Source organism: Protopterus annectens, chromosome 1.part2, assembly GCF_019279795.1.
Source record: "Protopterus annectens isolate FY-2018-M chromosome 1.part2, PAN1.0, whole genome shotgun sequence".
Taxonomy (NCBI): Eukaryota; Metazoa; Chordata; order Ceratodontiformes; family Protopteridae; genus Protopterus; species Protopterus annectens.
In genome coordinates this window covers 901,122,163-901,138,257 of record NC_056727.1, presented here as the reverse complement: position 1 = coordinate 901,138,257, position 16,095 = coordinate 901,122,163, and the positions used below count along the sequence as shown (strand labels likewise).

General features: G+C 40.6%; 1 protein-coding gene across 2 annotated transcripts in view; it reads right to left on the bottom strand.

Moving 5' to 3' along the window:
- CDC42BPA (CDC42 binding protein kinase alpha) overlaps nucleotides 1–16,095 on the bottom strand; it is a 3,351,611-nt gene that overhangs the window by 1,795,828 nt on the left and 1,539,688 nt on the right. For both annotated transcript variants that reach the window (XM_044059574.1, XM_044059584.1), the window contains exon 6: nucleotides 13,085–13,178. In XM_044059574.1, the coding sequence (XP_043915509.1) occupies nucleotides 13,085–13,178 (94 nt within the window). The remainder of the gene's footprint in view (nucleotides 1–13,084; nucleotides 13,179–16,095) is intronic.

Here is a 16,095-nt window from a genome sequence, read left to right as displayed (position 1 = left end):
CACAACTAGTCATCCGTGGTCACTGTGGCCATGGGTAGGGGAAGAATAAACAGATGGCCTTTGCAGAGTTGGTGTGAATGAATCCAGCAAATAAGATATATTTGCATGCTTGTGTAATCTTGACTGTAGCGGTCAATGTTTTTTGAAGAATGGACCACTGGATAGAAGTGTCCATTGAAGAATTCACACATGGAACCTGGTTAGAAGAAGGAGGGTGATATGTGCTGACACTGATCCTAGGGCTTGCAAGATTAAATGGGCCAGAAGAGAAGAATTTTGAATCACTTCTTAACTTGGGACCTTAGTGGCTGTATTCGAGTAGAGGGATGAGAGGCTATCTGACTGATCGTGTCCAGACAGCACCCATGAACTCCAGGCTCTGAGTAGGTGTGAGCTGAGATTTGTTGCAACTGGCACTGATTTCCACATGAACACACAACTGCAACAAGTACTCCTTTGCCTGCAGAAGTTGATGCCTGAGTGGGGCAGTTCGGAACCAGTCATCTAGACATGTAAACACTTGGAATCCCAGCAGTCTCAAGGGAGCTGCTACTGCTGCCATGCCATTTGGTGAACAGCCTGGGAGCAAGGGCAGTGCTCTGAACTAGTAATGACTGGCTCCCAGCCAGAAGCTCAGATATCTTCTGGAGTGCCTGGTCATTTTGATGTGGTAGCACACATCCTGAAAATCTGTCAAGCACATCCAACAGTCCTTTTGCAGCACAGGCACAATGGACTGAACGGTAACCATATGAAACTATGAATACTGCACAAACTGATTTAATTTGCTGCGATCCAAAACTGATCTCAAGACCCCTGTCTTCTTTGCCACCAAAAAGATGTAAACAAGTACAAATCACAAAACAGTTAGAGTGTGTTACAAACTCATAAAGGCAAAAAGATGGCAAATTAGATTAAATGCCTATGCTCTACCAGGTCTCAATGAAGGCTGCTCTATTAGCAGCCTTCTTAAACTTAAGAACCTGGTTAGATAGTCTTTTTGCCTTTATGAGTTTGTAACACACTCTAACTGTTTTGTGATTTGTACTTGTTTACATCAGGTAGTGGCTAGTGTCTATTTAGATGATAGGCTAATAACTGGCTGATTTTATGATTGTTTAGTTTAATTTTAATTTTAATATAATGTGAGTGATTGAACTCAAGTCTTGTGAGCTTGCGTTTTAACTTTAAAATTTTTATTCATGGTTCAAGGTGTGCCTGATTGGTTAATTGAACCTTTGACTTAATACTGCTGTATATTTAAGCTGCTGTTCAGTTAAATGTAGTTTGTAATACTTTTTGTCTGAGGAAGTCTGTGTACACCACAGACGAAAAGCGCTTCATTAAATTCAACTTAAATTCAACTTTATTTTCCTGTGACTTCTGTGGTACTTCTGTGTGTTGCCCTATTGCTGTGAATCCTGATATTATTTCTATCTTATTCACAGCTGGAGAGAGTCTTTAACCTTGGGACCAAACAGGAAAGATCCATCAAATGCACACTGATGAAGGAAGACTTAAAAGGGCTCTGCAAAATCAAATAATCTCATCCAAGCATGTCTCCTGATAGCTATACCTGAACCCATAGTCCATGAGGTACCTTCTCTGCTGCATGGGAGATAAACCTTATGGACACATTTGAGACAGACTGGAGGGTGGCCAGTTGCAAGAAGATTCTATTTCCATCTTCAAATGACAATGGACCCAGAAAAAGATTTAGCAAGATCCTTGGTCAGATCTCTTTGTAACCTCATAAAATGGGCCAAGCAATTTTCAGTGACCTAACGGCAAAGGTCGCTGAAACATACACATTTCCTAAATCTGTTCAAAGCCCTGGACTCTCTGTTAGGGGGATGGACAGAAAAACTCTGTTCTGCCAGTTCCTTCTTTGTGGCTGTGACCCCAACCATGGCATCAACTGTGACTCCCTGCTCCACTGTCCAAGGTTTTGAAGGGAAGCTAAAATCTTGTCTGGTCTTTTGGCACTGGCTGAATAGTATCCGGCTCCTCCAATACCCACCGAGAAAAAGGTCTATAAGCACATCAGCCAGTTAGACCCGAAAGCCTCCAGGAACATAGATTCCTCCTGGGAGAGGGTGTCAGAGGACCACCCACCATTTTGTTTCAAAAGTTCCAGGATGTCTCTAAAGGAGACGTCTTCAGGTAGTGATCTGAGGGACCCCACCCCCTCATCAAAATCAGTGTCTTCTGTAAGATATTCCTGGAGGATATCTAAGTGCCTCTTCTTTCAAGTTCTCTTCTGAAGGACTTCTTCAGTGGGATGCTCTGAGGAAGTATCGGAAGAGATGATGATGTCTTGAGAGAACGGCTGGGGACTAGTTCGGACTGGCTGTCCCAGCTGAAAGAATGGACGACGCTCAAAGCAAAGAAATGGATAAGACAGGGTTGTCTGATCCAAAGGGGGCAGGGATGGCTCTTCTCTAGTCATGCAGAAAGCCCTTTCAACAACATCAAAGGCAGAACGCCTAGGGGAGACTGAAGTCGACGGCACAGGAACTGGAATTTCTCAAACCTCCAGCTCCTGCAACCCCACCAGCACTCCACCCGAACAGGGAATTGGACCAGAGCTATCCAGTGCCAAAGCCCCAAAGGCTTCAAAAACTTCAGTCAGCTCCAACCCCTTGGACCTGATGCTGATAATTCGGCTGCAACAGTCTTCCAGCTCCAAAAAGCACAGAGTTGATCAGCTCAGGGGAACCACTGGAGTCGAAGAACACATCATATTCTTGTTCAATGCAGAAGCCCTCAGAGATCTCAGATCTTTGGGATCCAAAACAGTGGGACAGATCGGAGAAGGAGATACTAAGGGAAAGTGGGCAAGGAGTGGCTCAAGAATCCAATGGGAGTCAGAGCCAGGAGAAACTCCATCTGAATCTGCACTCTGTGGAACTTCCTTATCATCCTATCCACATCAACTTTTGAAAGGCTTCTGGAAGATCTAAGAGAAGACATGGTGGACGGAGGTCCGGAGTGTCTTTGTGGAGATCCCTCCAGGAAAGAGATGGGAGCGGAGATGAAACTGGATCCAAAAGAAGCAGTGGGGGCACAGATCCATGGAGACCTAGATTTTAAAACAGTCATATTCAAGACAGACTATCAGACTTATGTACATATGAAGGGGGAGCTGACATCACAAAATTGTGAGGAGACCTATTAGAGGGCTCCTTTTCCTCAGACATAGACATGGGCCTACTCTTTTCCGGCTTTTTGGAAGGAGTTTGAGCCCCAGCAACACAGAAATAGAGGAAGAGAGAAGGCCTCTTCCTCTTAAAACTAACTTGTTTCTACGATCAGTTAAAGCTCTGGAATTAAAACCAAAGCAGATTAAACAATCCATTTCTACTGCATTAAATGAACAGGGCCTAAGCAGTACATGCATTCCCTGCGGTCACCTGAGTTGGGAAGCCTATGCCCACAGGTAATGCACTTTTTGAATCTCATAGTCTTGTCAGCCATGACACACCAACAACAACAAAACAAGTTAGGAGAATAAAATACTTAATTTCTAAGGATAGAAAAGTATATTTTTAAGAGAAGAGGAGTAAAAAGAAAGAAAGAATGAGTAAAAAGAGAAAAACACTAATAACAATGGTAGGAAGAAATACTCTAACAAGTAAAGACGCAGGAAGAATACTATTAATGGTACTAGAAAGGGTACTGAGAAAGGTAGCTAAAAAGTGAGCAGAAATCGGCTAAATTTAGTTCAAAGATTATGGGAGGGAGGTAAGAATACAATAAAATGTGGTGGTGCTACGGTAGCGTTGTCGCCTCACAGTAAGACGCTGTCCGGTTCGATTCTCAGCTAGAGCCGTCTTCTGCATAGAGACATGCGTGAATGGGCATACCTTCGTTGAAGGTTGTGCGTCAGGGCTGGTAACTCGGCACGTAAAAATCAACTACCAATCATTAGCGGACCGCAGTTCCGCTGTGGCAACCCCTAACCGGGAAAAGCCGAAGGACACAACATAAAAGCTAGAAACAGAAACCACCTCACACCAAAGAGGCTATAATAACTGCAAAAACTCCAACAAAAACACTCAAGAGCAGAGGGATTCACATCTGAAGCTAATGATGGCAAACAAGATCTGAGGTATGTTAGGTTGGTGTGGCACTATGGATAAAGGGAGGAGTTTGAGAGTTCTTGGTTCTAATGATCTGGTAGAAGCAGCCAAGTTGGATCCGAGTCTCGGATCTGAACCCATCATTTTAGGAATGAATGAAAAGGACATCAGATCTTTTCATAACAGGACCATTTGAGTCACTTTTCAATTATAGCCTCAAACAGGCTTTGTACCATGAGAATAAAGGACTGCAACGGTTATTTCATTTCACAAGAGTGAACCATCATCCTACCCTGGAAACTACAGACCCATAAGTCTGACTAGTCTAACGTGCATATCCACAGAACGAATTATAACAGAAATGCACAACAAAGACATAGCCAACTAACGTGTTTACAACTATATTGACTGAAAGAATGGCAGTGGTGATGTCAAAATTGATAGATATGGATCAATGTGGTTTTATGGACAACAGAAAAACGTTTGATAATATTAACAGAAAAATGATGATCTGGAGGGAAGCAGAATGTATGAAAATACCACTGTTTTTGGTGGGTCTTGATGCAGAGAAAACATTTGACAGAGTAAGCTGGGAGTTTATGAACAGTGCAATGAAAGTGTTTGTATTCCCTGATAAAAATTATAAGGTTGATTAAGAGGATATATGAGGGATAGTAGGTGAAAACTGAAGTGGGGGGGGGGTACCTCTCTGAGGAACCAAGCAGTGGTGTCCTCTTTCCCATTTATTACTTGTGTCATATTTAGAATTACTGACAAAGAAAATAAGGGATTCAGAAATTCAAGGATATAATTGATATGGTAAGCAAGAAAAGATGTCTTTACTTGCAGATGATATTATTTTCTACCTGATAAAACCAGAAAAGGAGATTTTAGTGTTGTAGAACAATCTGAGGGAGTTTCAAGTCGTTTAAGGATACAAAATTTCTGAAGATAAAACAAAGGCAATAGCGATAAATCATGTACCTACACACAAACTGGTTCAGCACTATCTGCATTTATGCAGACATGATAAAATGAAGTACTTACGAGTATGGATTAAAAAGGATTCTGGTGTGACAGCTAAGGATATGTCGGAAGGGACTAATCAAAAGATAATACAAACATTGAGAAATTGAAGGCTCTGTTTTATGGATATGGAGATATACAAGTAGTAAAAATGTTTTAGCCCTTTTAGTATTACACACAGGTCATGCATATTTTTATCAATCAGAGGAGAAGCTGTGGATAGCAATTAATAAAGAGTTGAAGGATTTTATCTGGGAGGGGAAGTGGGAACAGTCAAGTGTAATAAGTTGATCCTTCCAATAGAACAAGGTGGTTTGGGACTACTTGATTTGAAGGGGTATTTCTGATTTGGGGGTAGGTCCGGCCACCCGCTTGGTGTTGGCAACGTGTGGAAGTGAAATCTGTATCCCTGGGACACTATATTTAAAACCCATTTGTCCTGGGTAACGAGTTCCCAGTTCTTTGCATGAAGAGCAATCTTTCCCCCCAAAGGGGCAATCAGTTGATAAAAGCTTGGAAATTTTAAAAGGAAGTCATTGAGACAGTTTACCATAGGGGGGAGTCTTATTACTCCCAGATTTGGAAGTGGAGGCCCCCCATTGCTTAGTCCTGTGTGTCCCCTGGGACTGAAACCTGGGGTTTTTGCTGTGTCTGGGTTTGGCTTGAGAAGACCTGGAAGGGGCTGGAAAGGACCAATTCTTAGAGGGCCAGCGCCTAACTAAATCTAGGAGGCTGAACTTGTAAGAAATCTTTAACAGTTTGCATAGATTTAGCTTTATCTTCCATCTTTTTAAGAACTTCCTCAGCCTTGTTGCCAAACAGGTGGTCCTGATTTAAGGGAGCATCCAACAATTTAGCTTTAACATGATCTGGCAAAAATTGCTCCTTAAGCCAAGCATGCCTTCTGAGCACAGACCCAATAACAGCGGCCCTGCAAGAGGCCTCTAATGAATCAAAACCACATTGCAAAGTATGTTTTCCAACTTGTTCAGCAGAATGCATTAAATCCTGTAATTCTTTATTTTCCACACAGTCAGGAATCAACATCATTTTCTGTTTAAGCAATCCAATAACATGTTGCTGATACTTTAACATATGAAACTGGCAGTTTAAAGCCCTAAAGGCCAAAGTTGTAGAAGTGTAAACCTTCTTACCCCATCTATCCAGCGCCCTGGAGTCTCTATCAGAAGGGGTAGGATTTTTAGCAGTAGAAGCCTTAAAGCCCTTAGGCCCCTGTGAAATAGTCTCTGGATCCGCAATAGGATTTTTAAAAAGGAACTTGTGTGACTCAGGGACCCTGTAGTATCTGTCTGGTTTTCTGGGAGCAGGAGGCAAGGAATCAGGGGCCAAACTAGATTCCGAAAAAGCATCATCAACAATGTCTAGTACAGGAGGAATAGCTAAACGCCTATGCTGAAACAGGAGTAAGAAATCCCTAAGCCTCTTTTTTGAATCAGAAAAATCCTGGCTTTCCCAGTGGAAATGCTCCCTTAGAGTATGTAAGGTTTCCCCAAAACAAAAATCCTCAGGAGGGGAAGCAGAGAGAATGGAGACCTCTGCATCAGAATCCTCATAAGTAGATAAGGGCAAATCCACATCATCAGAAGAATCAGAAAAAAACAGAATCCTGGTCAGAAGATTCATATACCACTACAGTCCTAGGCCTCTTAGAAAGGGGGGGGGGGGTTGGCTACCCCTGATTAGAGTTATTAGATCTTCAGCCATTCTTATCATTTGTTTTTTGGGCATAGAGGCCTGAGCATGTGGCCTGGGCGTCGTTTTTTTAGGCATGGTTCGAGATTTAGGCCAAAGAGGAGAAGGAGGCATCAGTTTAATATGCAAGTCTGTAGGCCTGAATACACACTCAGAAGCCGGTGCCTGCACAGCAGCTTCGGACCCATCCGAGGTAGAGACATCCACTGGTTCCATAGTTAAAGCATCTCCCGGGCATACCGGACTCCGAATGGGTCGCAGTAGAGGCCTGTGAATCAGAAGTAGAGGGTATCAGGGACTGCGAAAGCGCCTCACTGAGTACCGGCGAGCTGGCGACTGGCTTAGGAGAAGCGTCTTCGGCAGTTTTGGACCTCGGCGGCCTGTCTGTCTATCTTTGTGTATTTTCGGAATCCCGGTAATCAGATGGCTAACCGACATTTCTGGATAATTAAATAGAGAACCAAAATATTTAGAGGTGAAAATGTACCCTTGACGGATAGTGCGCTGATTAAATAAAGCACAAAACCTATAGCAAGGTACGTCGTGGTCAGGGCCTAAGCAAGGAATACAGTATGAATGAAAATCTTTATGAGGTATTTGCTTTCCACAAGTAATGCAATTATTAACTTTTACTGACATCGGTAAAGAGCAAGAAAAAGTTTCCCCAACGGGGTACTTAGCTTTAACTGAAGACTTCGTTTCTGAAACTCAAAAACGAAAATTTCAGGAGTCGGCCGACTGGCACTTGCGAACTGCTTCTGCTTCAGGCACCGCACGGCAAAAAAGACTGATGTAATGGCGTCAGCTGCATGTTTTATACCCCTGACGACCTGATGTCATGGAAGAAGGGACAGCAACCGACGCAGGACCCAAGACTTAGTTAATCAGGCCGAGTGAGGGCTACCTGCAAGCAAATAACCCAAACGTAATGACTGCAACAGTGAAACACGAAGAACATCTGGGATTTTGCATGCAGATCCTTAAGGAAAATAAAAATAACTATACAGAATATTATACTCATAAAGCGGCAAAGAGTATTCAAAGAACTAAGTCAACACGAGAATGGAGAAAGGAGATTCTGTCTATAAGGATGACTATTAGGGGTACAGAGAACAGGAAAAGAGGGGACTGGAATTTACTGGAGAAAACTGGCAAAGGAGCCAGGGTAATGGCAGAAAGTAATTAGACATGTAAAGGTAATATAATAAGAGGCCACAATTTCATTTGGTCTTAAGGCTAGAGATTGCTTTCCCTATCAAGGACTGATATCAGAGTATAGGGAAAGAGAAAGGAATAGGCGGTTCCTTAGTGAAAGACCAGCACTGGTAGAGTTTTTAATAGACTGTAGAACATGCGTTGCTGTTAAAAAATGAATAATTAGTAAGGCACATAAAATACTGCAGGATAACTATAGGAATCAATCAGAGGAGGTTTGAATGGATTGAAAAGAGAGACTGGATAAGCAATTCACACAGAATCAATGGGAGGATGTATGCATGGCTCTCAAAATATGCAACTAATTCTAGATGATTCAGGATATTTGCTTGGAAGTGTCTGCATAGGTATTTTATACCCCAAGCAGAATCCAAATAATTTTCCTCAGGTAGATTGCAAACGTTGGAAGTGTAATGGGGAAGAAAGGTAACTGGGAACATATTTTATATAACATATAATAACATAATAACATATTTTATATATAAAATGGCGCACTGGTGCAGCAGTAACGTTGTTGCCTCACAGCAAGAGGTTCTCAGGTTCGATTCTCGGCTGGAGTGCCTTCTGTGTGGAGTCTGCATGTCCTCCCTTCGTCCGTGTCGGTTTCCTCTGGGTGCTCCGGTTTCCTCCCAAGTTTCAAAGACATGTGTCTGGAGCATTTCTCCCTGGGCCTCCGCTGAAAATTGGCTTCATTCCAAGTCAGACTTAAATGCTAAATAAATACATACATACATTTTGGGGAGTGTAATGAGTTTGCAGACTTTCAAAATTACCTGCAGACTACTCTGTCAGAAATACAGGGTGAGTAAATTGGTACAACAATGGAAATAATTTTCTGAGCTGTGACACAGAATTGGAATTACCTAGACTTAAATATTAAGGCCTTGTTGAGTTTAATTCTGGTGGCTGACAAAAAAAAGCATTTACTAGAAAATGGAAAATAAAAATCTAAACCAACCAAACTGGAAGCAATAAATATAGTAACAGAAATAAAAGAACTGGAACTGGGATCTTTAGAAAAGGGTAGGAGCACAATAGAAAAAAATGGGAATTGTAGGAACAAAACAGTGTAAGAAACTTCTCTGTGTGGAAGATTTTCAGTCCATATATTTCTAGTTAATCACTGTATATTAATCAGATCAGACAATAGTAGTAGAAGTAGCGAACTTACTTGTCTTAAGTCAAAACAAAACAAAACAAAACAAAAAGAAATAATAGAAAATATATAATTGTACAGCATTACTAAGTATTCGAAAGTAATCCAAGCAAGGCAGGCAGTCTTGTTTCCAGTCGACAATCCTTTACTGCCTGCCTTGCTTGGATTACTTTCGAATACTTAGTAATGCTATACAATTATATATTTTCTATTATTATTTTTTTGTTTTGTTTTGACTTAAGATGAGTTTAAGTTCGCTACTTCTACTACTATTGTCTGATCTGATTAATATACAGTGATTAACTAGAAATATATGGACTGAAAATCTTCCACACAGAGAAGTTTCTTACACTGTTTTGTTTTGCGACCCACTACAGTTTAGTGGGTTGTTTTGAGACTTCGGGGATACCACGGAGATTACTTGTTTTTTGGAATTGTAGGAACAATACATGCAGAATAATGTTTTGGAAGAGGAATGAGAGAAGGCAGGAACTGAATGAGCTAGGTAATATTTGAGTGACAATGACTGTACAGAAGATTATAAGTGATTTATAATGTCTGCAAATGAAAATAAGTCAATATGGTTTGTTTTATTTTATATAAATGTATGACTACCTATGTTATAAGTGATAATTCACTAAAGATGCTTCATGTTAAAGAAAAAAAAAACACACGTAACCTTTAGACACTGGACCCCACATCAGTTTAGCTTTGTCAAGGGAAGGTCATGCCTACTAAACCTGCTGGACTTCTTTGAGAAGGTCACCAAGATAATGAAAGAGGGAAAAGCAGTACACACCTCCTATTTGGACCTGGCTAAGGCTTGTAATACAATACCTCACTTGGGTATGGTTGACAAACACCAAACTGGGCATAATTCCCTACATAACTCAATGGACTGCCAGGTGGTTCACACACAGGACGCACTGGTGAGACCACATACACTAAGAGACCAGTTATCAGTGGTGTACCTCAGGGCTCCATGCTGGAACTGCTCCTATTTGGCATTTACTTCTCAGGGGTAAAGGCTTATGTCAAGGGCCTTTGGCTGTCAAAATTTACAGATGACTGCAAATTGTGAGCTATCATAAATTTACCCCATAACACAAACATTTTACAATAGGGTCTAAGAAAAATGACTGGTGCCAAAGTTATACTGTCTTTTGGGAAAACAGCCACCAAGGCTAAATATTCCATCGGTATAAGACACCCCTAAGACATGACCCTGTAGTCAGGAATCTAGGAACATATGTAGACATTAATCTGCCCTTTGACCAACATGCGGCCAAGGTAGGGAGAAAGTCATTGTAAGTTACCCAATTATAAGTAAGGGCATGGCATACATATCCAAGGAAGTCACAGTGCCACATTATTCGACCCTCATCAGAACCATCACCGAGCATAATGCTCCCTTTGGCACATACCTGACTAGACATATGCAACCGTTAGAATGCCCACAAAGGCTCCTTACCAGGAGAATCCAGGGTAAAAACACTCTTTCCTACAGGGATTGCCTTAAAGTCGTATCTCTACACTTGGTCTCGTACAGACTACTGAGTGGAGAACTATGCCTAGCATGCAAGGCATTTTCGGATCTGGCTTTGATGGACGTTTTGCACATCCACAAAATGAAGAGAATCAAATCCATAAGTCCAAGGATTTAAATTTTGCTTGTGACATAAATGTGACATTTTGGCGAGGTAGATACATCTCTCAGAAGATCCTCATGCTGTGGAACAGGCTCTGCATCTGTGTGAAGCAGAATCCATCCCTAACCCTACTTAACTATAACTCTGACCAGTGGATGGGAAATCAGGAGTTCACCAAAGGTCTGGCCCCTGGGTCTTTGACAGACAGAGGCAGACAGTAACTATGCCCAAACTAATACCCCCCTCACAACTTTTAGAAACTTCCTAACATATCACCTCTTACTAAATGTCCATGATACATAAGGACACAACCTGGTTGGGTTGTGTGGGTAGGCTTATAAAGGCACTGGGGTCGTTAGCCTAGTATATACCTATGACCCTATAGAAAGGTTAATGACCTGATTAAGGGACATCTCATTTACCACTTTAAGCATGAAGAACTGACCCTGAAGGACACTCTATCCTTATGGAAAATATGAAAGAAGAGGAGTAGCCATGAGAGTTAGGAGCTATGAAACTTGCCTAGCAGGCTACCAGCAAAATGTTTTTCCCGGTGCATAACTTGAGCGTGGAAGAAAATGCTGGTATAAAAGGAGACACAGTTAGATATTCCAGCACATAGCTGAGATCCCAAGGAGAAGGCACTAGTTTTCTAGGAGGATTTAAGTGCAGGACCTGTTTTATGAACTGCTTAACCTCTTGCCTGGACATTACAGGAGGATTAAGAAGAAGACAGGCTGAAATAGCTGAAAGGCAGGTTTTGACAGAAAAATACAATAAACTGCCTTTCATGAGTTGACACAAGTACGACAAAATAACAGGAAACTCACATTTCACTGGTCAACATTTTCAGCTTGCTACCAGACTGAAAATCTCTTCCATTTGGTTAAGTGGGATTTTCAGGTAATGGATCTCTCTGCCTCTTGGAGAACCTATAATATGTCCTCAGAAAAGAGGTGTCTGGAAGGAATCAAAATCCTATCATCCTTAGGATTAGGTTGAGGAATGATAAGTCAGGATGAAGCAATGACCCTTCTGTTGTGCTATCAGGTCCACTTTGTGGGACAGTTGTGGTAATTGCCCTGCTAAAAGACAGAGAAGAAAGAAAAGGGGGAGTCAATGCTGCTTTACCCAGAAAGGAGTCACCAGAAAAATTCTTTTTTTTTTCCGGACTTTGAGTAAGAATTTTGGGAGCAGAGGCATTAGGGGGGTAGGCATAAATGAAAAACCTCCCCGTGCACTGAAATGAGAAAGAATATGTCCTCCAAGCTTGGGGGCAAGGTGTCCTCATGTAAAATAAAGGGAGATATTTTTGTTTTTCTGAGGCAAATAACTATCTGTGGTGTACCCCATTCATGGACTATGTCTAGCAAGACCTCTCTGCTGAGCAGCCATTTGTGAGGGTCCTCCATTGTTCTGCTGAAGGAGTCTGCCAAGACATTGTCCTGGGAGGGAATGTATACTGCTTGAAGGAAAAGGTTCACCTTGATGGCTAGTTCCCAAGCTATCTGAACCAATCTGCACAACGGGTAAGATCTTGCATTTCCTCCTTGTTTATTTATGTACCACATGACAGTTTCATCGAAGGCATCTGTATGTAGTTCTTGACTTAGGATCCGCACCTTGAAGGACAGCCCTGACTTGAGCTTACCTTTAGCAGCCACCCAAAGATCTCCCATTTCAGACATGGGATAAGGGGATCTGTGTGTCCAGGGGATGGGAATGTTGAGGCCATACATTTTTCAGGTATAAGTGGAACTTACTCATATGCAGCCTGGCCAGTGGCAGCACTGGAATGGTTGCTGCCATGTAGACAAATGCGCTGAGAAATTCCCTTGCTGAACATACTTGGATAGGTAAGAGGGAGTAAAAATTGGGTGTAAAGCTCTGCACCTTCTCATGAGGCAAGAAAGCCTGCATGTTTTTGGTGAAGACCATGTCAGATTTCTTGGCAAAATGTTCAGCTCACTGGAGAATTTCAAAACATCAGCTAGGTCATATATTGATGACAATACTTAAAGGGCAAATACTGTCCTACTCAGTCTCAAATGCTATCATAAACACAAAGCAAGACTAGTGACACCAAACAATATTCCTCTTGTAACTCAATGCATTTTATAGACACATTAAGTGACCCAGTTTTGAGAATCAATAAATGTTCACTCTCTCACCAGTGCAAAGTAAATGTACATGCGTAAGACAAAGAATGTATCCTCTGTCACCATTAAAAAAAAAAAAGTTACCGTTCCATCTTCCATGAGCCTTAGGCAGGATCCAAAGTCAGCTAGTCGTATATGCCCATTCATATCCAACAAAATGTTGTCTGGTTTGATGTCTCTGGAAATGAAAATTAAAAGATTAAGTATTCTACTGATCGCACATCTAATCAGTAAAACTGTCCATTTCCAATGTTAAGTTGCAATAATAAATGAAACAAACTTAAACTGCTCACACATTAGCATGCAAGTTTTCCAATAATTCCAGGTTGGCTTGCAATGGATAATTAACAGTGACACAAAAAAACTTGCCAAAAATTTCTTCTACCCAAATTGGAAGAGACTTCCATTCCTTGGCTGTAAGTACTGCCTCTTACATGCAGAGATAAGAGATAGCAGAAAAACACCCGCCGACTCGCACAGCTTGCACATTCCTAACCTCACCACTGTAGTCTCTCAGAGGTTAAAAATGCTACCAGTCAGAGAAACAGCAAATTTTTTGTACGAACTCTTCAAAATGCTAAATGAGGGCTACTGACCACCTTTGTAAAGAAAATTTTAACAGAGTATGTTTACTTCTTAATAAATGCCCAAGAAGTCATTATTACCGGAAACAGCCCCCCCCTTTCTAAACTGGGCCCTGCACTATGAAATAAACTTCCTTCAAAGGTGAAATCTGAAACCTCAACCTAGAGATTCAAGCAAACTAAATACCTTCACAATGAGTCATTTCTATACCACCCCAATGTCACACGCTCCAAAGACAGTCAACCTTATAACCACACTTTTCTTTCTCATACATTGTAGTTTTTCACTGCATCCTCAATACTACATGTACCTGTTGAATTCTGTAAGTGTTTCATTTTGCACCATGATGATTTCTACCGTCTGTGCTAACATTACAATATGGTGTACTGCAGTAATGACACCACAATGCAACATTCCATTCTCTTGACAATCTCCACAGAGGTACATCTACTGTGTTGTGTGACTTTTTGCTTGTTTCACTACTTTTTATTATTGCGCTTGTTTGCTTTATACTGCATATATGCCATTGCTTGTTATTGTGTCAAGGTCGTGGTTGAAAAGGGTCACTGTAATAGCCCAGTTCAGAATCCTGTATGCATGTCCGGATTTGTGTCGTTCACACTTGTATGCATTTCTTTATTTGATCTAACACTAGCACAGATAATCTTATCCTTGATAAAAAAATAAATAAATAAAAAAAAAAAAAAACTAACAAAGATTGAGTGAAAATGTTCCATTGTATCTATATCTATAGCAGTATTCTTTAAAAATTACTACCAGCAAAAAAGCATACTGAGACTGAAATAATTCTAGTGGTATCAGTGCTCGATCTAGGTTAACAAATTCAAAATAAAATAAAATAAACTCTGTCTCGACATTAAAGTAAATGGAACAAAAATTACTGTGATTTTTTAAATATTTAAACACAAAAAGAGAAAACAAAATGTGAACAATAAATCTTGAAAAAATCACACATCTCACCTTCGAATCCTATAATCTTAAACGAGTAGAAGGCAAAATGAAACTACGTAGTACACTGAGATAGAGAAACATCACAGATGCATGTGTCTATGTATCACCTGCATATAAGTGTTAATGTTCACTAAAAAGCAAGACTATATACTTAAGATACTCCAGCATTCCAGCTTTTATCTTCATCTAAATTTCCAAACATAATACCATTACATAAGAATATTTTAAGCTGCGCTTATAAGCAAACATAATTTTAATGAAGGCTTTAAGACAGCTTACATTTACTTAGGTTTCTCTCTCCTACCTGATCTAATTTTACTTCAGAAAACATACAATTCTTGATTGAAACTGACAAATTCCCCAAGAAATTCTTCAATCCCGGATTAGTAGAAACTTTCTATCTAGTTTCCATAGTCCTTTAAATAGCAAGCAAATTTCTTTGATGACAGAGCCTGTTCTCATAAACTAGAAATATGTGACTTCTAAAGAAGACTGAAATGACGCAGTACAGCACTCTTCAATATTCTCTTTCATTACAAGGAAAATATTACACACTAAACATGATCTCAGCCAAGAGACCAACAAGTGATTGTCTAATTAGGAGACAAAAAAGGTAAATGGAATACAGCCCCAATGGTTATCAATTGAGTAAAGGCAATTTCCAAGGGCACGGAGACATGAAAATTAAATGTATATGCTGTCATCCTACACTAACACACTTTTAGAAGCAGATGCAAGAAACTGAGTTTCTTTGTTAAATAACCCTAAGATTTCCAGCTTGAGGTAATATCACAAGCAATTAAATAAAACACATACTTAACCTCAAGTCACAATGAATGAAGTTACTCATAACAGATTTACCCAACCATGACCTAGTACAGAAGGTCTGGCTCACAGTTATCACTTGCAGTCATACGGCCGCAATACTTCCTCTTTGGCAATTTATTAAACTTAGCACATAAAACTGATTTCATCCTCACTTTCTTCTTTCAAAGGGCAGCTTTGCAAGATGTCAATAAATCAACAAATTCTCTCAGCCCTCTCAAAAACTAAGAATACTTCATCCATGGGTCCTGACAACATACCGGGTTGATTGATTATCAGTGCCAAATATGTTTTTTTCTGAATCCCTACTTAAACTCTTTAATCTAAGCCTCTCCATGGGTAACATTTCTGAAGCCTGAAAAAACGCTTATCTTAGTGTCATTTACACAAGGGTGGCCCAACCACTGACCCTGGTAACTATAGACCCATTAGACTCGGCAGCCTCATATGTAAAACTATGGAGACCATTACCTCAGACTTCATTAATATAGACATTGAAAATCTCTCAATCCTCATCAATTCCTGCCTCTTTTACCTCATTCCTTTCTTTGAAAATGAAACTGAAGCAGTGGATAATGGTTATGCAGTGCATATAGCATATCTAGGCTGTACATATAGCATATCTAGACCTGACCAAGGCCTGTGACACTATTCCCCATGAAAGCACCATTGACAGAGTTGTAAATCTGAATATAAATACTTATACTGTGCAA